Here is a 23,332-nt window from a genome sequence, read left to right on the forward strand (position 1 = left end):
ACACACACACACACACACACATATACATACATACACATTGAACTGCTTACCACAGATCAGTAGATCAGTAGTTAACTCAGTGGCAAATCCTTGAAAACTGTATCGGGTCAATATAAGTCGGAACCAGCTTAATGGCACTTAACATATGTATAGATATATATAATGTTGTTAAGTGAATTTTTTGAAGCTCCAAACAACATATATCGAGCAGACTTAAGTACACATATCGAGGCTAACTTTCAGCCCAACGATTACTGTTGTTAAGTGCTACTAAGTCGGTTCCGACCCATAGCAATCCTGTATAGGGTTTCCAAGAAATGGCAGATGGGTTTGAACAACTGACTTCGCAGTTAGCAGTTCAGTGCTTATCTTACAGCACTACATCAGGATTCTATATACATATTTGTGAGGTTTTTTTAAGTCTAGTTTTCCTCAGTGAGATTATAATTTTCTGGAGTGGAGGGGACAATCTCTTTTGAAATATCTCTTATAGATTGTGGTATACCTAGAGCAGTGTGGTACATTACAATCAGGCAGTTTACTCATCGAAATAATTACTATCAGGCAGGTACTAAGCCAGAATGCATATAATAGTGTGATAATTAGTGGAATGGATTAATGTCTCTCCTAGTCATTGTTGTTGTTAAGTGCCGTTGAATCGCTTCTGATTTACAGCAACCCTGTACAGGGTCTCCTAGGAGCGGCTGGTGGGTTTGAACAGTGCCACATCAGGACTCCATAGTCATAGGCTTTAGAAACTCCCACCAAATGACATTTCCTTATGGGTTTGGGTGAGAAAAAGTGGGGAAGATGGTGGCTTATTGATTCAGTTGTGAGAGACGGCTAAAAGGGTTAATTCCAAGTAAAAACGTGAAACTCTGACATGGATATTAAATGAGCATGTCATAAGCAGGAGGGGAGCTCTCACATCATCAAAGAAGAGCCATTATTACTGGAGTACATCCTTTGGACCCTGAGATCCCTGTATATGGAATCTTCTCGATCCAGGGGCAGACAGCTAGGACTCCAGAGGAGGAGTAGCAGAGGAGTAGCAAAGGAGGAGGAGCAACAGACCCAAAAGCCTGAGCGCCACATAGAGCAGTGGGTTTCCCAGCTCAGGGAACACATAAAGCTTTGTGACTTTGGGCAGGTGGCTCACTTGTGGGATGAGGTATCTACAATGTGCTTAATTAGAAGGCTAGGCTTGCTGACCCAGGGGGCTAAGGAGAACCTTAGGGCTGAGGCTTATAGTAGGGTTGAGTATACTTTGGGTGTTTAATCAGCAGCTCTAAAACAGCTCTATAATATTGTCCAAGCAGGGCAAAGGCCAGGTCAAGGGGCCAAGGGTCAGAAAGAAGCCTGCCTGCAGGTTTGACTAAGGAGAGTTTGTCTTGACTTGAAGAACTGTGCCCTGAGCATTTTGGACCCTGAATTCTAACCTGTTAACTTCCCTAATAAACTCAATAATCATGAGTATTGTCTCTGCAGTGTAGCCACCACAAGCGATTTTTGAACTCAGGTGAGTAAAGAGTGCTGTGGGAAGAATGGTTGGCAACATTTTTACAATCACTTAAATTACCTTAACCTCTGTTAAGGTAAATTATGTGGCATTGTCAAGAAGCTTCTAGAATAGGGTGATATTTGCTCTAAAGAGAGCTAAGAGTTACTGAACTCTTATTACACACCAGGCACTGTTCTAAGTGCTGTACGTATATTATTTCATTTCATTATCATGCTGCTTAAAGACATTAACCCTATTTTATATGTGAAAATACAGGTTCAGAGATGTTAAATAACTTGCTGCAGGTCACACGGGTTAAGTGGAAGAGCAAGATTCTAAACATAGGCAGTCAAGGATTTCATTTTACTTGGATCCACAATCAATACCCATTGAAGCAGCAGGCAGGAAATCAAACAGCATATTACATTCAGCAAGCAAATCTTTACAGTGTTAAAAAAAATACAAAAAAACACAGATGTCATTTTGAGGACTAAGGTGTGCCTGACCCAAACCATTCTATTTTCAATTGCCTCACATGCATGCAAAAGCCGGACAATGAAACAGAAAGACCGAAGAAGAATTGATACCACTGAATTATATAGTTTGGGTGAAGAACAGTAAATGTACCATGGACTTCCAGAAGAATGAACAAATCTTAGAAGTACAGCCAGAATGCTCTTCAGAAGCAAGGATGATGAGATTTTGTCTCATGTATTTTGGACACGTTATCAAAAGGGATTAGTCCCCAAAGAACAACATCATACTTGGTAAAAACAGAGGGTCAGGGAAAAGGAGAAAGAACCTCAATGAGATGGAGTGACATAGTGGCTTCAACACTGGGCTCAAACACAGCAACAATTGTGAGGATGGCACAGGACTAAACAGTGTTTCATACTGCTGTACATTAAAGTCACTATGACTTTAACCAACTGGGTAGCACCTAACAAGAACAACAATGACAAATGACAACAACAACCATTTGCTAGAAAGCTTATACAGCTAATAAGTGTGGTAGTGATGGTTGTGTGCTACTGAGCTGGTCCTGACTCATAGCGACCCCATATAGGGTTTCCAAGGCTATAAATCTTTATGGGAGCAGAAAGCTTCATCTAGCTTCAGCGGAGTGCTAATAAGTGTAGGGATGGGATTTACATGCATGCCATCTGCCTCACTGGAAAAAAGAAAAATTATTGGAGAAATAAGAATCAAGGAAAAACTAAAACTTATTTAATATAATTCACAAAATTCAGTAGGTCATAATTCTACATGTGAGAATTACAGAGTTTTAAGGGGCAGAAAAAAAACCTGTATATGTGCACATGTACACATACATTTTTATGACAGGCAGAGAATCACAGAATTTCCAAGATGGAAGAAACTGTAAATGAAAAAACATGAAACCCACACACAAGTGGCCATGTTCATTTGTGCTGCAGAGCCCTGATTCCCAGGCAAAGGTTCAATCCAGGACTAAGGAATTATGTAGTTCTCTTTAGCATTTCAAGTCTTCTGTTAAGCTCTTCAAAGTCAACCTCTTCAGAATCACAAGGGTCAATGGATGGACTTGCTCGAAGTTCTACATCAGGCAAATCAGGTAGCATAAAGTTATCAAAACCAATCTTGGTTCTTGATTCTGACTTTGGAAATGTGTGAGGGTTGAGTCTTGGACCTATCCATTTCAATAAACATAATTAATATCCACAAGAAAGACTTCCCCTTCATAAAAACCAATCTCAAAGGCAGTAAAGCTAATTGCATTTGCAAGTACAACATAGACAATGACAACAAATCTGGACAGTTCTTCCCTTATGGAAATGGTGGTAGTATTTACATTTTGTTGACAATCTGGACTTTTTACAAAAGTACTCTGGACTTTTTAAAAAGGCACAGTTTTTTTCAGAATGTACCTGGATGATGTGGCATGGTAGTGATTTTAAAACTTTTTGGATTAAAAACCTCTTTGAGATCTCATGAAAAGAATGACTCAACTTCCTATATACACAAAATGTTGCCTACCACTACAGAGGGTGACTGGGTGGGCTCTTGGTTAACAACTCTTACGGTTGTTGTTGTGTGCCATTGAGTTGGTTCTGACTCATAGCTCTGTATAGGGTTTCCAAGAAGCGGCTGGTGAGCTTGAATTGCCGACCTTGAGCTTCAAGCCAACCTTGCCAGTCATACCAGGACTCTTGGTCAAACGTAAATAGTTTTTCACTTTCAAGGAACTCCGTATATTTGTATTATACTAAGTTCCCAGTATTGAGGTCTCTAATGTGAAAGCTTTATTCTGCTACTGACATTCAGCTGATAATGTTTAGAATCTGTTGAAAGCTGGGAAGTACATACTTCATTTCAAAATGTTATTCACTTTGCTGATTGTTAGCTACTAAGTATAAAAGAACATGTTGTACCTCTGGTAAATCATTAATAAACTTCTCTCATTAATGGGGAGCACAGTGGCTCCATATGATAAGCATAGGACTGTGAACCACAAAGTCTGTGGTCCAAGCCCACCCGCTGTTCCGCAGGAGAAAGGTGAGACTTTCTGCTCCTGAGAAGATTCACAGCCTCAGAAACCTATACAGGGTCGCTATGAGTCAGAACCTACTTGAAGGCACTTAACAACAACAATCAATGGAGGGATAGTCCCAACATAGTTCAAGTATCTTCAACAAATTGCAAGCAATTTCAGTTTCCACCAGCATTCCCTCTACTTACTAGAAGTCAGTGTAGGATGAAATTCATTCTTCTTAAAGTCATCATTCTGAAAGAAAAAAAATTACTAGGAAAAATAGTGTTCTAAATGTATATTTTGCTCATAGTAAGTTCTGAATAAATCTTTCTTGAATTTAACTTGTGATTAACTAAAGTAAACTTTATCATAGTAAAGTTTCCTTCTTGTGTGTGGGAGATTTGTTTTGTTTTATATGCTTGCTAAGAAATAAGCTTTTGGAGTGATTATCTGCCTGGCATCTCCTGTCACCTGTGGTTTTATCCAGAAATGCAGGGACTCTTTATCTTTGGGTGTGGAGATGTTCCGTTTAATAAAATTAGAGGACTTTATTTTCAATGCAAAAGTGAATTGTTTTCACTATGTAAAAGTCGAGCAAATCTGAAATATGTGGCATTGTCAAGAAGCTGATGAGCTAGATGATTGCAAATATGACCTTAACCTTTAAAAATATTATAGAGATCATTTTAACATTCAAAAGGCCCAGTAAGAAATACAGTCTAGCATTCCCCGTAATCCATCCCAGGTTCAGGCTGCCTACGTATACATACCTGTCTCTCAGGAGGAAGGACTGAGAAGCAGGAGGCTGGAGATAAATCAGGCAAGAGTCCTGGTACAGCTGTTGGTGATGCCCCAAGTGGACCACTACATCCTGCTACAACACCATCTCCTCTGCCTAGAGCATCTTTTCCAACATCCTTAGTAAATCCAGTACTGATCAGGTCTGTTGGGGCTTCTGCCTAATGTAAGAGGGTAAGCATCACACTGAGTTCTCAGTTTGTTATACATTTGCTTATTGCATGAATGTCTGTTATATGTCAAGCACTCTTGCAAGCACTTGGGGAAGAAATGGTAAGCAAAGAGACATGGTCCCTACCTCATGATGCTTACAAGGGTTAAGTAAGAAAATTATTGCTACTGGGGTTCCAGTGCATTCATATATGGGTTTATCCCAAACAAAATATGTTTAAATATGTCTTTATGACCAGTGGAGGGCTGCAGACAAGCTCAGTAATACACTTGTCTTAGTATCCTTAATGTACCTTCCAAAAGGAGGTGCATTCGAAACAGTGGCTTCTGAGAGAATCTGCTGGGCCAATTCAATTCAAGGCAGAGAGGTCAGCTCAGAAAGTTATGGTGACTATTTGGGGTGATTCAAAAGGGGTAATCTTGATAGAACTTCTCAAAGGATAATCACTGAGATTTATTATGAAGGTGTTTTAAGAACACTGAAAACTGCACTGGAAAGATAAAGACCAGGAAAGTTGTGCTGAGAACATTTTTCCATCACAACAAAGGACCTGTCCATTCTTCGAGGGTAGCAAGGGTTATTCTAGGAAAATTATATTGGGAAACCTTACCCTATTTACTCTACAGTTCTGATCTTGCCCCTTCAGATTTTCTTTGTTCCCCAAATTCAAAGAACATTACTAAAAAGATGTGAGTTCCTCAAGGATGCCAAAACTGCCATTTTGAAGTGGTCAGTATCAAAGAGAGAAGAATTCTTTGGGGGAAGGGTCAGTGTCTTAGGCTGGGTTCTATAGAGAAGAAGAACCAAGGAAGCTTATATATGGATATATATATAAAGAGAGGCTTTATTGTTGTTGTTAAGTGCCATCAAGTCAGTTCTGATCCATATCGAACTGAGTTTCCAAGGAGTGAATGGTGAGCTTGAACCACTGGCCTTGCTGTTCAAACTGAATTTGCAGTCCAGCACATGGAAATGGTTCACACAGTTGTACAGGTGGGCAAGTCAATTCCAAGTCCAATGGCCAGATGTTAAGTTGTAGGCTTCTGACTCATACAGCAGCAGGGTTACTAAACCAAGATCAGCAGGTCAGACAACAGGCAGGCAGGCAGGTAGGATGGATAAAATGGTGGGCTGCTGATGACTCCTGGGAACATCAGGCCACTGGCTCAAGTCTAAAGAACCAGAGACTGGATGGCAAGCCAGATGCAGAATTCAGACCCAACAAAAAACAAGCAAGTTTTGTCTGAATGTTCAATATTGGCAGCAGGCCACACCCCTGAGGAAACATCTTTTTAATTGATTGGCTGTTTATAGCAGATCTCATCATGGGAGATTACTATGTGTTAACTGCCAAGACACTGAGAATTCTGGTACAATAAAGTTGACACAAAACCTTAACTATCATAGAGACGGAAACGCCACCTTCAGAAGTACATAGACATAGATGGAGGCTCTACTGAGAAACAACAGCTTCACATTTTGATAATAAATGTGTAATAAAGGTTCCTATGATTTTGTAGTAATATTTTCAGATGTATCCTTGAATAGTTTAGTGGAAGTCAACGAAAGTTAAAACCAGTCTTCAAGCTTTCAAGCCTACATACATCCTTCTGTCTTTCAATAACTGTGCATTGAGAATCTATCAGGTCAAGCACTGCAGTACATTGATGATTAAGAGCTGCACATAAATATACAGAGATGTCTATAAGAAAATTTATCACATTTTGTTGTTCTTGTTAGTTGCAGTCCACTCTGCCCCATGGCAACTCGATGTACAAGAGAACAAAGCGCTGCCCAGTGCTGTATCATCTTCACAATCGCCAGCATGTCTGAGTCCATCATTGTGGTTTATTGTGCTGATCCATCTCATCAAGGATTTCCCAGAGCCTCATTAGTCCTCTACTTGGCCAAGCATGACATGTCCAAAGCAAGAAAGTTGGGACAATTTTCTGTTGTGATCCAAAAGGTTTTCGGTAGCTAATTTTTGAAAATAGATCACCAGACTTTCCTTCCAAGTCTCTCTCAGTTTGAAAACACCACTGAACCCTGTCCACCCTGGGTGATCCTGTCGGCATTTGAAATACCAGGTCATAGCATCAAGCATCATAGCAACACCCAAGTCACCACAGTGTGGCAAACTGAAAGACAGCTAGTGACACCAAACTTTGGTGTGGTTGTGTGCCATCAAGTTAATTTAGACTCACAGGGTATAGGGTTTCTGAGGCTGTAAATCTTTACAGGAACAGAAAGCCTCATCTTTCTCCCTTGGAGTGACTAGTGGATTTGAACTGGTGACCTTGTGGTTAGCAGCTCAACGTGTAATCCACTACACCACCAGAACTTCTTGTTATCAAATTGTAGTCGTGGGAAACTCTGGATTTATTCATTCATTTCACAAAAAGTATGCACCATCTAATATATGCCAATATATGTCAGACAAAGTGCAAGAGTGATTTAAAAAGAGGAAAATCCTTGCCTTCTTGGAGCTGACATTCTAGTGTGGGTGACATAACAAACAAGTAACTATAATTGTATTGTACAAGTGAACTATGCAATATGTTAGAGATAAGGCCAGGAGAGAAAAAAAAAAAAAGCAAAGAAGAGGGAAGAGGTTGATAGTTTAGAGAAAGCAGCGATGAAGGGCCTTAGAGTGAAGGGAACATTAGGGTACAGACCTGAAGGACGTGAGGGAGGGACCAAGCAGGTATTTAGCAAAACAGAGGGAACCCTAAGAAGAACAAAGGTTCTGAAGTGGGGCATGCTTTGTATGTTTGAAGGAGTGTAAGGAGGCCAGTGTGGCTGGGGCAGAGTAAACAAGGGGGAGGGTGAAGACGTTGAGATCAGAGGAGAGCAGAGTGGGAGTGGGCAACCTCATCAGTAACAGGAAAGATTTTGGTGATGATTCTACGTACAAGAAAAAGCCACTGAAGGGCTTTTAAAGCAGAGGAGTGCCATGATTTGACTTTCGAGGATCTCTAATTGCTATACTGAGCATCAACTGATGGAGAGCAGGGGTAGAAGCAGGAAAATTGCAATGATTCAGGTAAGAGATCATATGGGTTGAACCACTGGACCATGGTACTGGCAGTAAATATAGAGAGAGGTGATAACATTCTAGTTGTATGTCGAAGATCAAGTCAATGGGATATGCTGGCAGATTGGTTAGGGATGGGGGGGGGGGTTGAGAGAAAGGGAAGGGTCAAGGAAAACACCAAGTTTTTTTTGGTATAGTGTAGAATTGCCATTAACTGAGATGGAAAAGATTGTAGAATGAATATGTTTTTGGAAGGGGTGAATATCATGAGCACATTTTTAGATGCTTCTGTAATATCCAAATGAAGGTGTCAAGATGGCAGGTATCTGAGCCTGGAGTTTAGATGGGAGACTTTGGCAGTCCTCACCATAAAGAAGGTACTGAAACCATGGAGTCGGATTAAATCATCTAGGGGGTAGGGGAGAAAGAGGTCTACAGATGAGCCCTTGGAAACATCCTCATTGATATTTCACATGGCTTCTACTTCTCCAAAGTCCCTTTCCATATTGTTAAAATTTTTATAATACGTAAATTTTAGATATATCAAAGAGCTTTTGAAAGATAAAAAAGGAATAAAAGTCAGACAAACTGGAACAGTCAACAAAAGAGAACTCCCTGAGATTATCACTGTGCTGAGCCTATCCCATTACCGAGTCTGTCTCCTGAGATCACTCCTTAGTGAAATAGCAGCGGGGCACACAAAATAAAGACACTCCTGTATGATGTTCTTGATGTCATTCCACAACTCTTGTGGTCTACGGTCTTTAGTGTTTATTGTATCAAATCTGTTCTTCAGTTGATCTCTAAATTCAGGTGGGATATATTCAAGGTAATATTTTGGCTCTTGTGGACTTGTTTTCATTTTCTTCAGTTTCAGTTTGAATTTACATATGAGTAATTGATGGTCTGTTCCACAGTCTGTCCCTGGCCTTGTTTTCACTGATGATATGGAGCTTTTCCATCATCTCTTTCCACAGATGTAGTCAATTTGATTTCTATGTATTCCATCTGGTAAAGTCAAAGTGTATAATCATCTCTTATGCTGTCTAAAGAAGGTATTTGAAATGAACAAATCATTGGTTTTGCAGAATTCTATCATGTGTTCTCCAGCATCATTTCTATCACCAAGGCCATATTTTCCAACCACTGATCCTTCCTCTTTGCTCCCAACCTTTGCATTCCAATCACCAGTAATGATCAATACAGCTTGATTTCATGAAGAAAAATGTGGCATCAGGATTGGAGGAAGACCCATTAATAACCAGTGATATGGAGATGATACAACCTTGCTCACTTAAAGTGAAGAGAACTTAAAACATTTACTGATGAAGATCTAAGAGCACAGCTTTCGGTATGGATTACATCACCACTGGACCAATGAACAACATTCTTATCAATGGAGAAAAGATTGAAGTTATCAAGGAATTCATTCTTCTTGGATCAACTATCAACACTCATAGAAGCAGCAGTCAAGAAATCAAATGACATATTGCATTGGGCAAATCTGCTGCACAACACCTTTTTAAAGTGTTGAAGAGCAAAGATGTCAGCTTGAGGACTAAAGTGCGTCTGACACAAGCCATGGTATTTTCAATAACCTCATATGGATGTGAAAGCTGGACAGTGAATAAGAAAGACTATAGAAGAATTGATGCCTTTGAGTTATGGTGTTGGAGGAGAATATTGAAAGTGCCATGGGCTGCCAAAAGAACCAATAGATCTGTTTTGGAAGAAGTGCAGCCAGAGTGCTTCTTGGAGGCCAAGATGGCCAAACTTCGTCTCTCATACTTCGGACATGTTGTCAGGAGGGACCAATCACTGGAGAAGGATATCATGTTTGGTAAGGTGGAGGGTCAGAGAAAAAGAGGAAGACCCCCAATGAGATGGATTGGCCAAGTGGCAGCATCGATGGACTCAAGTGTGGCAACAGTAGTGAGGTTGGCCCAGGATCGGGCAGTGTTTCGTTCTGCTGTGCATAAGGTCGCTATGGGTCGGTACCAACTCAATGGCACCTAACAACAACAACAACCATAAGATCAGAGTCCTGGTGTGGTGCTGTGGGCTAATGTGCCAGACTGCAAAGCCCTTTGAACTGCAAAGTCAGCAGTTCAAGCTCACCAGGTGCTCCTCAGAAACTCTCTACAGGGTCACTACAGGGTCGTTATGGCGCTTAACAACAACCACCCATAAGATCAGTGCTCTACATAAAAGCCATCATTATGAGAAAGAAACAAAGAATCACCATCAGGAAACCGTCAGGATTAAGCCATCAGAAAATAAATCTCTGCCTATTAACTATAATCCAATAACATATATGATGGTGTAGCTCTGGACTGCAAGGTCAGTTTGACCACAAGGTCAGCAGTTCAAACCCACCAGTTGCTCCTCAGGAACCCTGTGCAGAGTCTGACCCGACTCTATGGCAATTAACAATAACAAAGACACCAGCAGTTAGAAGACATACCACAGAGGGTGGAACAGACTCCTCTTTCTGCTCCATTCTAAGCATGCCCACACTAATCTCAAGTTTGACACTTGAGTATAGGGTTAATCTTTTACAGAGAAGTCACCATAAACAACTTTACCAACTGCTAAAACTTATAGCTCCCCATGTGAAATTAAATGAGCAGCATTAGGGAGAAAACATTCTTGCCCTAAAACAGTCTATGACAATATCTTAGAAGCTTAATCCATTCTGTAATAATAACAATGATGATTATAAACAGCAAAATTTGGTATTTGCTATGTGTCAGACATTGTATTAAGTCCCTTACTGTATGTATTAGCTCAATTAATCAGTACATGAAATTTACGTGCTAGGAACTATTATTATCCCAGTTTTTACAATCTAGAGAACTGTGTCTTTAAGCATGTAAGTTGTTGCTTCCTGAGGTTTTATGCATAATGAATTGTGAAGCTAGAAGCTGAAAATGAGTCATCTCACTACTAAATTCATACCTTTAACAAAGACTAAATGATACAGCTTTGTGAATTTGGGTCTTGTTGCCTTTAATCCAAGAGCTCTTTATTAAAATACCAAACATTCCCAGGGCAAAACTGAGGTTTTAAAACCTAAAAAATGTTTTACCTCTTTCTGGATTAAGTATACTTTGGGTACCTTCAACTCTGCTTTCTATTCCTTTGCCATCAATTTCAAACGGTAGTTAAATAATTAGCAGCGGTAAAGTTCTGTTAGGAATATTATTTGAAGGGAGACATTTTCACCTACTTTACAATTCTGCTAGAACTACTCTGGAAGCCACATTCTAAGTAGAAGGCATCTTCCAAAGCGCTTAGCCAATTTTCCCTTCTTGAAAGTACTCACCATAACTGTGGATTTATACGGCACATTATAATTTTTAGCAATTTCTATCAGGTATTGTTCCACTAGAATTTGAGGTAGAGTGTCCACATTTAATTTGCACATTAGCTGCAAAATAGAGAACACAATAGATTTGGTTACATAACTACAAAATAAGACCAAAAAGAGTTGAGATGGCCTTTCATGTCTAAATCATTGTTCTTCACTTCTCTCTCTTTGTTATTTAAGTTGTATATATATATATTTTAAAAAAAAAGAATAACTTAGCAATAACAAGGAATGTTCGTGCTTGTCAATGTCCCACAGAGCCTCTCATTGGTACTTCTACCAGAGAACAGGCCTTGCCTGAGGTCTAGAAACCTGAAGCCAAACAGAGTAAGAGGAAGAAAACATACTAGAAAAAAAATGTTTTGAATCATGAATTCTGATTCTGTGACAGGCATTTGAATTATGTCAGGGGAAATAGTCAACATATTTAACAACCAGTACAGAAAGACACGAATCAAGCAGAATGGACAACCTGAAGGACAAGAATTCCACTAGTCTGATACGGTAGCCAGATTTCTGCTCTGATCAGATTTCTGTGTCTCAGTTGAACGTCAACATTACTTGTGTGTGGTCATGATGTAAAACGTTCTAAAGATAAGCCTTCTAAGTTTAACTTCCTTCATGTTACTAGGACATTTGCATTTAGGAAAATATATATTTTCTTTAAAAAGAAATCAGCTCAGTTTGCTTGGCTCTAAATTTCTGATACAACTTTGAGTTCAATTCTTTAGCCTGAGACCTTTATTCAACTTGCTCTGCCTCAAATGCAAAACATATTTCTAAATATCTTTGAGTCTGTACAAAATTATACAGTTTTGAGTTCGCTCAGCTTTTCCAAGCCTCCTGGTATAGAAAAACATGTGTCTCTGGAAATAGCACTACCCGAGAGCTGACAGTTCCAATCTCATTGGTTCGACACAGTTGACCATATTCTTGGCTATACTTTGCACACAGCTGATTAGACACCTGTAGCCAACCATCACCAAAAAAAAGAAAAAAAGGTCAAAATTCATCAAGTTACAGTAATTTTACTCAAGATGAAAAACAATAAAAAGAGCAAAAATCATTTTCAAGTTATTTAATTGGAATTATGTTCTTTAAGCATCAAACCCTCCCTCAACTACTTTGCATTCATTTAAATTTTAAAGCATCTGTAAAATATGAAACTAAAGACTCTAACACCTTATAAATTAAGACACTCCCTCTCCTCAAAAACACACCTCAGTTTCAGTTTTGTTTTGTTTTGTTTTTTGAGGTAAGGTTTATTTCTTTTTCTATCATTGACATAAAAAAATAGAATTTATTTTCATTTAAAAACCAACAAAAGAAAATACCTTTTTGATTATCATTAAGAGAAGAAAGTGTTCTCCAAATTATTCTGTCATCCCAAATGAGTGACACTGTGATAGCCTTACCGACCGCCACGGCTCAGGTGGTTCAAACTACTGCTCAAACTTACTGTTTTCAGTTCAGGCACCTGTGACTGGAGTCGAGGAGCAGCCCAGATCAGTGTAGACACAGACTCAACCAGACCAGAATTCAGTTCCCTAAGGAAAACACAACATGAGGAAACGCAGGGCTTTATGTTTCCCGTTTCTCACCACTTCAAAAATAACCCATAGACAATATTCACACACAGCACAATGTTAAATCATTTGAAAAACCTAAAAAACAAAGTTAGAATGCTGCTGCTATTGCTGCTGGATGCCATCAAGTCAGTTCTGACTCACAGCTACCCCGTATACAGGGTTTCTGAGGCTGTAAATCTTTATAGAAGCAAAAAGCCTCTTCTTTCTTCCATGGAACGGCTGGTGGATTTGAACTGCTGAACTTGCTGTTAGCCGCCTAATGCATACACCATTATACTAACAGGGCTCCCTAGAATCAGAACAGAAATGGATATTTATTTATGCAAGCACACACATGTCCAACGACACACAGATACATACAGCATACACATACAAAGAGGCTTCAAAAAGTTCATGGAAAAATCTCATTTTTTTAAAAAATATTTTATTGTGAATTATGTGATAGTTTACATGGGAGAACATTAGCTTTATATTCATCCTATTGTATATCGTTTCATTGCCATGGTTACAATCCCCTACATGCATCATCAACCAAGCAAAGAGTTTACACTACAAGCCTGTTTCCTGGTCGTCAGCACAGACACCTTCTTCCGCTCTGGATCTAAAGTCCCCAGCCACTCCATCTCTCCACATCATCGCCATTATCTTTTAATACCAATTTTTCCACAAACTTTTTAAAGCCCTCTCATATAGTAAAATCTACAAAACCCAGAATCTGTGTCAAGAGGAAACCTGTCACAGAAGGCAAACTCAAAATATTTTCCGGTAAAAGGGGCAAGAGAAATGTGGTAAGACTACATCCTGCCAAAGATGGAAAATCTGCAAGACCTGGAAAAACAATATAGTCCCATCGGGTTCCAGCTCTCACAGTTTTCACTATAAAACACAGAAAGGGACTATTCAAACATGCTTATCTCCTGATTAGTTATTATGAATGATTATTTTGGTCTCTATTTTCCATCTTTTCTACCACCAATTTATACGATAGTCTTATAATGCAGGGGAGAAAATACACCAGTAGGTTTTTAAAAAAATGTCTCTTTTGTAAACGAAATATATGGAATAGACAAATCTATAGAGAACAGGGGTAATCCAGTGTTGAGTGTGGAAAGAGAAGGGAAACAAGGACTCATTGATTAGGGGACACAGAGCTTTTGGTAAGGGTAATGGAAAACTTTAGAAATGGATAGTGGTGATGGTTGAAAAAATGATAAATGTGATTAATATCACTGAATTATACATGAAAAAATGAGATGGAAAATGTTTTGTTACAGATATACATGGAAGCTTCAAAAGTTCATGGAAGTAAAATCACACATTTATATGAATCAAAAGATTTTACCAAAAGAAAGCCCACAGACTGGGAAAAATTGTTTGCAATGGCATATCAAACAAGGGACTAATCTCTAAAATTTCTAGATAATTACAACAGCTCTACAGGAAAAAGACAAATCACCCAGTTAAGAAACGGGCAGAAGTCATGAACAGACACTTCACCAAAGAAGATATTCAGGTAACCAACAAATATATGAAAAATGTTCCCAATTATTAGCCATTGTTGTTTTTAAGTGCCATCTGAGTCAAGATGCAAATCAAAACAATGAGTTATCATCTCACACCAGCATTAATAGTAAAGTTCAAAAAAACAGAAAACAACAAATGCTGAAGAGAGTGTGAAAAGATTGGCACCCTCCTACACTGCTGGTGGGATTGTAAAATGGTTCAACCACTGTGGAAAGCAGTATGGAGCTTCCTCAGAAAGCTGGAAATAGAAATCTCTTCTAGCCCAGTAATCCCACTACTCAGGATCTCTCCACAAGAAGGAAGAGGCAGGACAATAAGATACATGTACAGTGGAGCCCAAACAAGATGGCAGATCGCGTAGAAGTGCAGTCAGGAGCTCCATCAGCAACAACATAGAATTCTAGACCAAGCAAGCTCAGGAGATAGTGCCAGAACTCTGAACCACATATAAAAGAATACTTAGAAAGTTGGAAGGCTTACAGCCAGTGGAATTTGTAGCAGAAACAAGAAATCCAGTGCTTTCTAATTCAAGGTGCTCAGCTGCTCCCTGTGATGCCATCTTGGGAGAGATAGAATGGCGGAAGGATCAGAGCAGCCATGGATGCCTGACAGAACCACAGAGATAGTGTGGGCATTCTTTTTTTTTTTTTTATCTATTCATTGGTATCTTGCTGTCTGTGGACCTCCAATCTGGTGACTGAAGGGGTGCTTGAGTGAGTGAACACCCCACCCCCAACCCTGGAGGGTTCTATTATGCATGCACACAGATTTCCTCAAAATTTAAATGGACAGTTGCTACGTAAAAATTTTTTTGCACTGTGGCAGTGCAAAACGGCCACAGCCAGCCCTGAACTATTTATTTAAGAAAAAGGCCTGAACAGGGATTGTAGAGTGGGGCAGGCAGACTAAAAAGGAAACAGGCCGAAAATTAAATTCTGAGTTACATCATCATGACCAACAGTGGCATCTTGAAATTTCTCAAGAAGAAGAGTGAAAAGGGAAGCCCATCTCCTGATCACATCTACCCAGAGGCAATCAGAAAGCATAAAAAATACCAAAACACACACCCATCTAAGTATTAAGGCCACAGATAACTCCTGAATATGCCCCCAAAACAGAAAGAGATGACTATATCAGCCCATGTCCAGAAGCGAGATAAAGTGACTGAGGCAAATGAGCTGGAAGTAGACCTACATTCCATACTGGAAGATGGGCAGGCTTTGGAAATGCCTGAGAAGGAAGTCAGAAAAATGATTATAAAATGTATCAAATCACTTTACAATGGAGTTGAGAAAAATAAGGAAGAAGTCAGGAAAGCGCTACAGGAACAATTAAATAAAATAGATACAGCATTGGAAACAATTCAAAATCTACAGAAAGAGGTCCAAATGATTAATAATAGATTATCAAAAATGGACAATCTATTGGGCACACTGAAAGGGCAAAGGAGTAGGATTGAAGAGATGGAAGCCAGAACAAGTGAGCTGGAAGATAAATCTCTCAATACTACAAGATAGAAGAACAAGCAGAAAAAAAGTATAAAAAAATCTGAAGGAGGTCTAATATTCATGTTGGACAACATGAAAAACAATAACTTAATATTCCACTAATAAAAAGGTTTTCATGCTAAAACAAACATTCTTTGATGGTTACCAAAGGTGGGAGAGAATGACAAGTAATTCATTGACTAGAAGGTATTATTGTTAAGTGCCGCTGAGTGGGTTTTAATTCATAGTGACCCTTGTATAGGGTTTCCAAGGAGCAGTTGGTGGGCTTGAACTTCCAATCTTGTGGTTCACAGTCCAGCGTTGATCCTGCAGTACCATCAGTGATGAGGAAGGCATTATACAAGAAGAGGGACACTGGCAGAGGAATGATAAAGACACGTGAAGACACAGGGCTAAAGGGGATAAAGGTAAAAATTGTTTATATACAACCTTGGAACAACAGTGTTCTGTGGGTAGATTCATGGACAGATACACAGCCTGAATGAGTATGGGAGGAAGATTAAGAGTATACCCACAAATATATAAGAGTTTGAAAGAGGATATTTATACATGGGTATTTATCTTTGCTGCAAACATACCTATGAATGTAATGGAGCCTATAGCTCTACTACATGATGAAATCTTCTTAGATATTATCACATATCTAAAGCAATGAGTTGTTAGGCTTGGGGGCTCAGTACCACAGTCTGAGAGGACACCATGGTCAACTGGCATAACATAACCCACAAAAACAATGTTCGACATCCTACTTTGATGAGTAGTGTCTGGGATCTCATGAGTAGCCATTTAAAGTGCAACTATTGGTCTCTCCATGTGCAGAAGAAAAGAGTGATAAAAATAGATGATTCTTGGAGTCAATCAATCAAATGGACCAATGGAACATGTGGATATCAGTCTCTACAACTCTGAGACCAGAACTAGATGGTGCCTATTATCAACTGCTTTGAAAGGGATCATATTAGACGGTCCCAGATACAGAGGGAGAAAATATAGAATAAAACTCAAAATTATATATATTAAAAAAAAACAGACTTACTGGTCTGAAAGAGATTGGAAGAACCCTATACTCTAACCTTTGACCACCTTTCAGATCTGGAAAGAAACTCACCCTTATGGCCCAATTTTTAGCCAAGCAGTAGCTAGGTTAGTATGTAGGGGAAACACCACCACTTGTAAGGTCTCCTCACCATGGAATGGTCAATCATTCAAAATCAAAAGGGAAACATTTACCTAAGGACAAAGTTGAATGTAAAACTGATGATCTTGTCTATAAACCTTCACTCAATTCACAATAAAAAGTTCATGAAAGAGTGGAATTAAAAGACAATGAAAAATTTCCACAAATTTTGAAGTTCCTTTGTATTTACCACAATAAAATATTCTTTTAAAAGGCTCTTTTGCCTGTCATATTCTCTTTGAACAAGGCTAGTTCTCCCTACAAAAATTAGAAACAAAACTCTAAATACGGTTTGTCAACTCCCTTCAGTCTGGGAGATGATGTAATGTCAATAGGTCTCACTTGGTGGCCTGGATCAAGCTAAACCGAGCCAGCAGCAGGTCACAGTACAGCTCCAGGATCTCCATGGCCTCCACAAGGTAGTCTTCCCGGATAATGTGCTCCACCCGGATTCGAGCTCGTTCATCCTTCCCAGCAGCCAGGTAGTCGGCAATCTCCTTCCTTGCTTTCTGGGCCTGCTCAGCTGCAGCACAAAGCACACGTACAGAAAAATGAATGAGCAAAAAAGGTTTTGTTGAATAATAAGGTAGATTGTAGAATAATGTGAAATTTTTTCTTGTTTGAAAGCAAATGAACAGACAAAAATATATACTTAAGATATGTTATCAGTGTGTTAAGAATGGTCAGTGGTCTTCAGATCAGTCATGTCACCACCACCTGGGAACGTGTTGTTGTTAAGTGCCGTTGTTCCAACCCATAGCGACCCTGTATAGGGTTTCCCAGGAGTGGCTGGTGAGCTTGAACCATTAACTTTGTGGTTCAAACAGACTTTAAAGTCCAGCACATTAACCCACAGCGCCACACCAGGGCTCGAGGAACATGTTAGAAACACAAATTATGGCACCTCTTCTGGGCATATTGACTCAGAAACTGTGGGGGTACATCCCAACAATATGGGTTTTAACCAGCCCTCCCAGGGATCGTGATATTAGTGAAATGTGGAGAACCACTGCTGTAGGCGGTAGTTTGGCAGGTGATCTTGATTTTCCCTTTCAAATTGGCCTTAATATCCTAAAATGTTCCAGAGGGAATATTTATCACTTTTCTAATAAAAAGCTTAGTTTATTTAAGGAATAAAGATGTGTGTCATGCCTTTGCATTTAAAAAAAAAAAAAAAGGTATCTTATTCTAGATGACCTCTTAGCATCTATGTGAAGTTAGTGTCTTCATTTCTATTTTATAATAGAGAGAACTGACACTCATAGATGCTAAATAGCTTGTCAGGGTCACATGCTTAGAAGTAAATGCTTGAGTTGGAACTGAAGGCTGAATCTTCAGGCTGCAAATTCCCATGCTTTACCACCACATCATGCCAAAGAATGAACAAGTAGGGCCCTGTTGTAAAGGCACTGAATGTACAGTATCCTAGGAAAATCCAAAGGGACAAGTGATTTCTTACTACCTTGAGTCATCCACTGATAACTGAGCCTGGGGAAACAGTCTTTTCAACAAGTCAGGTAAAACCTCTGAGCCTCCAAATTACATATGCCATACCCCAAAATTAATGCTCATAATCTAACCACGGGTAGACAGCGTCACTTTGTCACTATAAAAAATCACAACGTAAGATTGCATTTGAATCTGAGATAAACAGAGCTTGGTGCTTGGAAGGGTACTTAGCTAAGACCAAATTTTCTTTGCTGTATATATCTCATTGAAAAGTAATCACAGTAGCACTGGACTTGCTTCAGGCAAATGCTCAACTGCTGTTACACCGATACTAACATCAGAAAACATTTTTTTATGTGCCCATAGCATAGTTCATGTTACAACTAGAACTCTGGAATCATAGAAGATTAAGATTATGATCCCTTTTTACAAATAAAGAAATTCAGGTAAGGCATATTTAGCTTGGTTTATCCATCTCAAATCACTCAGGCAAGCCATGCTTAGATTTCTTCATGTGTAAAAAGAGGATAGAATTTTTTTACCTTCTATCGCTGGATTGTCAAGATTAAATAAGTGAACAAGTGTTATGTATGCTATCACAGTTATCCTTACTGTTTATGGCATCAATATGGGTACCACTGGGCTTGTTTAAATTTCATTTGTCTGGGGTACTTTCCTGAAATTCCTGTGAACTAAATAATACCCAAACAACCTCTGCAAGAGTTGGTTAGCCAATCCTTTGATCTTTGTTCCTAATAAAAAGTTACCACGTGAAAAAAAAAAAAAAAAAAAAAAAAAAAGAGTTGGTTAGCCAAAAGCAAAAGAATGCCCCAAATCAATTTTCAAGCCTGAGTAACAATTGTCAGCCTACCAAAAGATGATGGTAATTCAACAAGGACTGCTAACTGAGCACTCAAAGAACTGGTTTTCCATGTGATGTTTTTCCTCCTGACCTCTCCTTATAATCAGAGAGCATCAGTTTTTCAGTTTATTGAGAGGTTGATGGCTCATGTGACCACTGGAATGGGGAAAGAATACAAAAGGCAACAGAAAGTAAAGTTGGACTTAAGATAACACTTGTCAGCTGCTACCCCTCACTCCTGGATATAATGCTATTTGAACTGTGCCCTCAGATAGAAGGGGAAAAAAATTTTTTTTTTTTTTTGCATTTGAAAAAAAGATAAGAAAGCCATTCCAGAAAAAGTTGCCAGGAAGCCCACATTTAATAGCTACTGCACATTTGCTAAGACTTACTAGATATTGTCTGCAACCTCGGTGGAGGAAAAGTGCAGTAATCTTAACCTTATTTTACATTTAGACCTTTGGACTAGTTCTTTTTAAAATAAACTTCTCGTTTTGAGATCACTGTAGATTGGCATGCAGTTGCAAAATAGTACTAATACAGAGGAATTCGGTTTATCCTTTACCCAGCTTTCTTACACTATCACATCCAGGATAATGACATTAATACCATCAAGATACAGAACAGACTCTGAAAATGAAAATGACTTGATTACCACTGCCACGTTTCCCTGAGTCAAAAACAGGACTTTAAATTCTAAAGTTGCTAAGTAAGGTCTTAGGAGATTCAGGGCCTTAGCGATTGCACTGCTCAGAGATCTGACAGGCAGCTTGCTGTGTTGCCTGTAATATTTACTCACTTTTCTTTTTTTCCAGAAGTTTTAGGCGACTGGTAACCAGTTGCAAGTTGACCCGAAGGTGATCAGCTTTGAAGCCAGTGCTGAACATGATCTTACCGCCTAGTCAGTTACTATAGATAAACAGCAACTGGAAAATCACCTTGCTGAGCAAGTTTCCTAGAGAAAGAAGGGTTATCAATGTGTTTTGGGGGAGGAGGGGGGAGTCTCCAATCTTTCCACACATACTTTATTCATTCAACTAACCCCAAGTAAGGAATTCCTCCTGGGTGCTCAGCAATGAGTGCACCTGCTTCTCTGTGGACCAATTCCCTAGATGTGACTCTTGCCCTTCAAATAGAACTAGTGAATAACAACACCAGGAAGGAATGTAGTCCTCCGTACAATCAACCACAGGAGACCAATAGGACAGCATTTTCCCAGAAACAAAGCTCAGAGGGCAGGAAGGGGCAGGACAGAAAGATGAAGTGAAACAGGAGACCCAGGGAAGTACAGGTAGCTCTGCTACCTTGAGGGATTGCCACCAATGCCACCAGATAAATGTGCACAGGCTGTTGGATGGGAAACTACTCTGCTCTGTAGACTTTCACCCAAACTACAATTTAAAAACAAAAAGGGCAAATAAGGGCTAGATTTCAGTAAGCTATTTCTGCAACTTTTGAGAATTCTGCATGAAGTTTCTGACAAAAATGAAAGTCTTCAGCAAGTGTTTGAGAAAGTAGACATAGGAGGGAAATCCCCTTCTCCAAAAGACATATAAGCCACTTCTGGGGGAATTACAACTCTTTCTAAGTCAAATATTAATGATTTTAAAAGGGAAAGGCCCATTGGAGCCTAGAGAGGTCACACAACATAAAATGGAAGGGGGGCCATAGCATTGTTCAGAGAAGTAGATAAAACAGAAACTTGAAAATATTTCCATAATTTCAATGTATGGTTGGGGTTACTTGTTTCTGCTGTTAGCATTCAAAGGTAAAACATCTTTATATGCTGAAGCATATAAGCAGGGACATGTGACAGTCCCTTTAGGATCAGCACCGGACTGTGAACTACAAGGTCAGCAGTTCAAACCCACCAGCTGCTCCTCAGAAACCCTATACAAGGTCGCTATGAGTCAGAACCGACTCAACAGCCCCATTAACAACGTATGACAGTACAAAAAATTCTACTCAATCCTTTTAAGACACACAGAGGTTCCTCTGGTTTTATCCCTTTAATTTAAAACAGAGGGGCGGTGGTTGAGCTTCCTCAGTCTGTAAATTACAGCCCTAGACAAATGAGGAACTGAGCTGGTTTGAAACTCCTGCCCTAACCCGCACAGCAGGGTTTGTGTTTTGTTTTTTACTTCCAACTGAGTAACTCAAGCTCTCCCATCACAAAAATTCAATCTACATCAAACAAAGCAATTCGGTAAGAATTCAGAGGAAAGGAAAAGGTGGACCAAACAGATTCAAGCTTAGCTTTTCAGCTCTAAATACCTTTTGAAACCCCTTTTCACCTGATAAATTCTTAAAACAAGGTGAAAGAAAGAAAAAAAAAAGATTTAGTGAAAGAAAATGAACGACTTTTAGATAAGATTGAAATTATATAGCTAGCAAATGGGGCAAAATAGAGGATAGAAATGAGGAAAGGGGAGGAAAAGAATTAGCAAGGAACTTCTTTCTCCCAGCTTAGAATATTTTTGCAAAGTTTCATTTTACTATTTAAGAAGCCAGTTACAGAGTACAAGACCCTGGGCTTACTATAAGTAACTTAAATACTCATAGAACATTCCAGATTTTTGGAGAAATGACAGAACTTTTTTTTTAAGTTTCATAAAGCTAAAATCTAGATTAGTTAGTTATCCCTAATACTTTTTTCAGACTAGAGCTTCCTACCGTCAAGATGTAGAACCAAAGAATTGTTCGGAGTTAAAAATTCTGTTGTAAGATACAGCGGAAGATACAACCCACTCTTCTGGAACTGCAGCTCCAAACCAGGAAATCACCTGTGCTCCACCAATCAGAACATTCTGGTTTTTAAAACAGACACGCCTTTTCACTACGTCATTGTGCTGTTTTTGTTATTGTTATTAAGTGTTATGTTCTTCCAACTTATAATGATCCTGTATAGGGTTTCAATCTGTATACAGAGCAGTTGGTGGATTTGAACTACTGACCTGGAGGTTAGCAGCCATTGTTTATTTTACAGTGCCATACTAAAAACTTTTTTTTTTTTCTTTCTGTCATCTACCTGTGTTTTCTCTTTCAACTTTGTCCAAAAACCAGCTCTCCAAGTATATATCTTAATCTGGGAGTAAGTGGCTGTCCTTATGTACACCTGGGTGGTTCATGAATATTTGTTTTTGGACTTTTCATGCTAGTTGAATGAGTTAAATAATGAACTACAAACCAGAATGTCAGTTGGCACTAATGCAGATTCACCCAAGTGACCACAAAGCTTCATTCTTGGCTAAACTGAGAGGGGAAACTGTCGTGAATAATAATAATATTCACAAAACAAAACCCTCTGCTGATTTCAGTGGCTACAAAACAACAACCTTACTAAGTTTTACCCATTTCTGTGTGTGTGTGTCGGTGTGTGCGGGTGTTCAGTAATTTAGAAGATCATTTATGCCCATTTTAAGTGAAAATATAAAAATTGAGGTCTAAAGATTTCCTACCAGGAATGTTAAGAGATCATATCCTTTATTTGCATTTTAACTTACTCATTTTTTATTTTCCTGAGGTAATAATACATCTTTTTTAAAAGAAAAAAAATGTTTCTTTTATCTTATTAATAAATATGATTTGTTTATATTTATTTACCTTCCCTCTGTCAAACCCTGAGCCGATTACTTTCCCCAAGCTGTCTGGGAAGGTGCAGGGAAAGGAATATGTAGGGCAGACAAGACATGGACAAAAAAAACTTGGGAAGTGGAGACAACTGCTTCACATGGTGAAGAGGATGAGAAAGGCCACCATCAGACACAAGAGCCCCATGGCCTCAGAGAGGGCAAAGCCCAGAATGGCGTAGGAGAAGAGCTGCTGCTTCAGAGAAG

At 39.1% G+C, this 23,332-nt stretch overlaps 1 protein-coding gene across 1 annotated transcript in view; it reads right to left on the minus strand.

The window, feature by feature from the left end:
• Nucleotides 1-20,383, minus strand: part of LOC102817363 (IST1 homolog) — a 30,648-nt gene extending 10,265 nt beyond the window's left edge. The window contains exons 1-6 of the mRNA XM_006860320.1: nucleotides 20,296-20,383; nucleotides 17,528-17,708; nucleotides 12,847-12,934; nucleotides 12,270-12,353; nucleotides 11,343-11,447; nucleotides 4,784-4,972 (exon numbers count right to left, since the gene is read on the minus strand). Coding sequence (XP_006860382.1) covers nucleotides 4,784-4,972; nucleotides 11,343-11,447; nucleotides 12,270-12,353; nucleotides 12,847-12,934; nucleotides 17,528-17,708; nucleotides 20,296-20,383 — 735 coding nt within the window. The remainder of the gene's footprint in view (nucleotides 1-4,783; nucleotides 4,973-11,342; nucleotides 11,448-12,269; nucleotides 12,354-12,846; nucleotides 12,935-17,527; nucleotides 17,709-20,295) is intronic.
• Nucleotides 20,384-23,332: the final 2,949 nt, after the last annotated feature.

This window comes from Chrysochloris asiatica, unplaced genomic scaffold, assembly GCF_000296735.1.
Source record: "Chrysochloris asiatica unplaced genomic scaffold, ChrAsi1.0 scaffold00037, whole genome shotgun sequence".
NCBI classification, from domain to species: Eukaryota; Metazoa; Chordata; class Mammalia; order Afrosoricida; family Chrysochloridae; genus Chrysochloris; species Chrysochloris asiatica.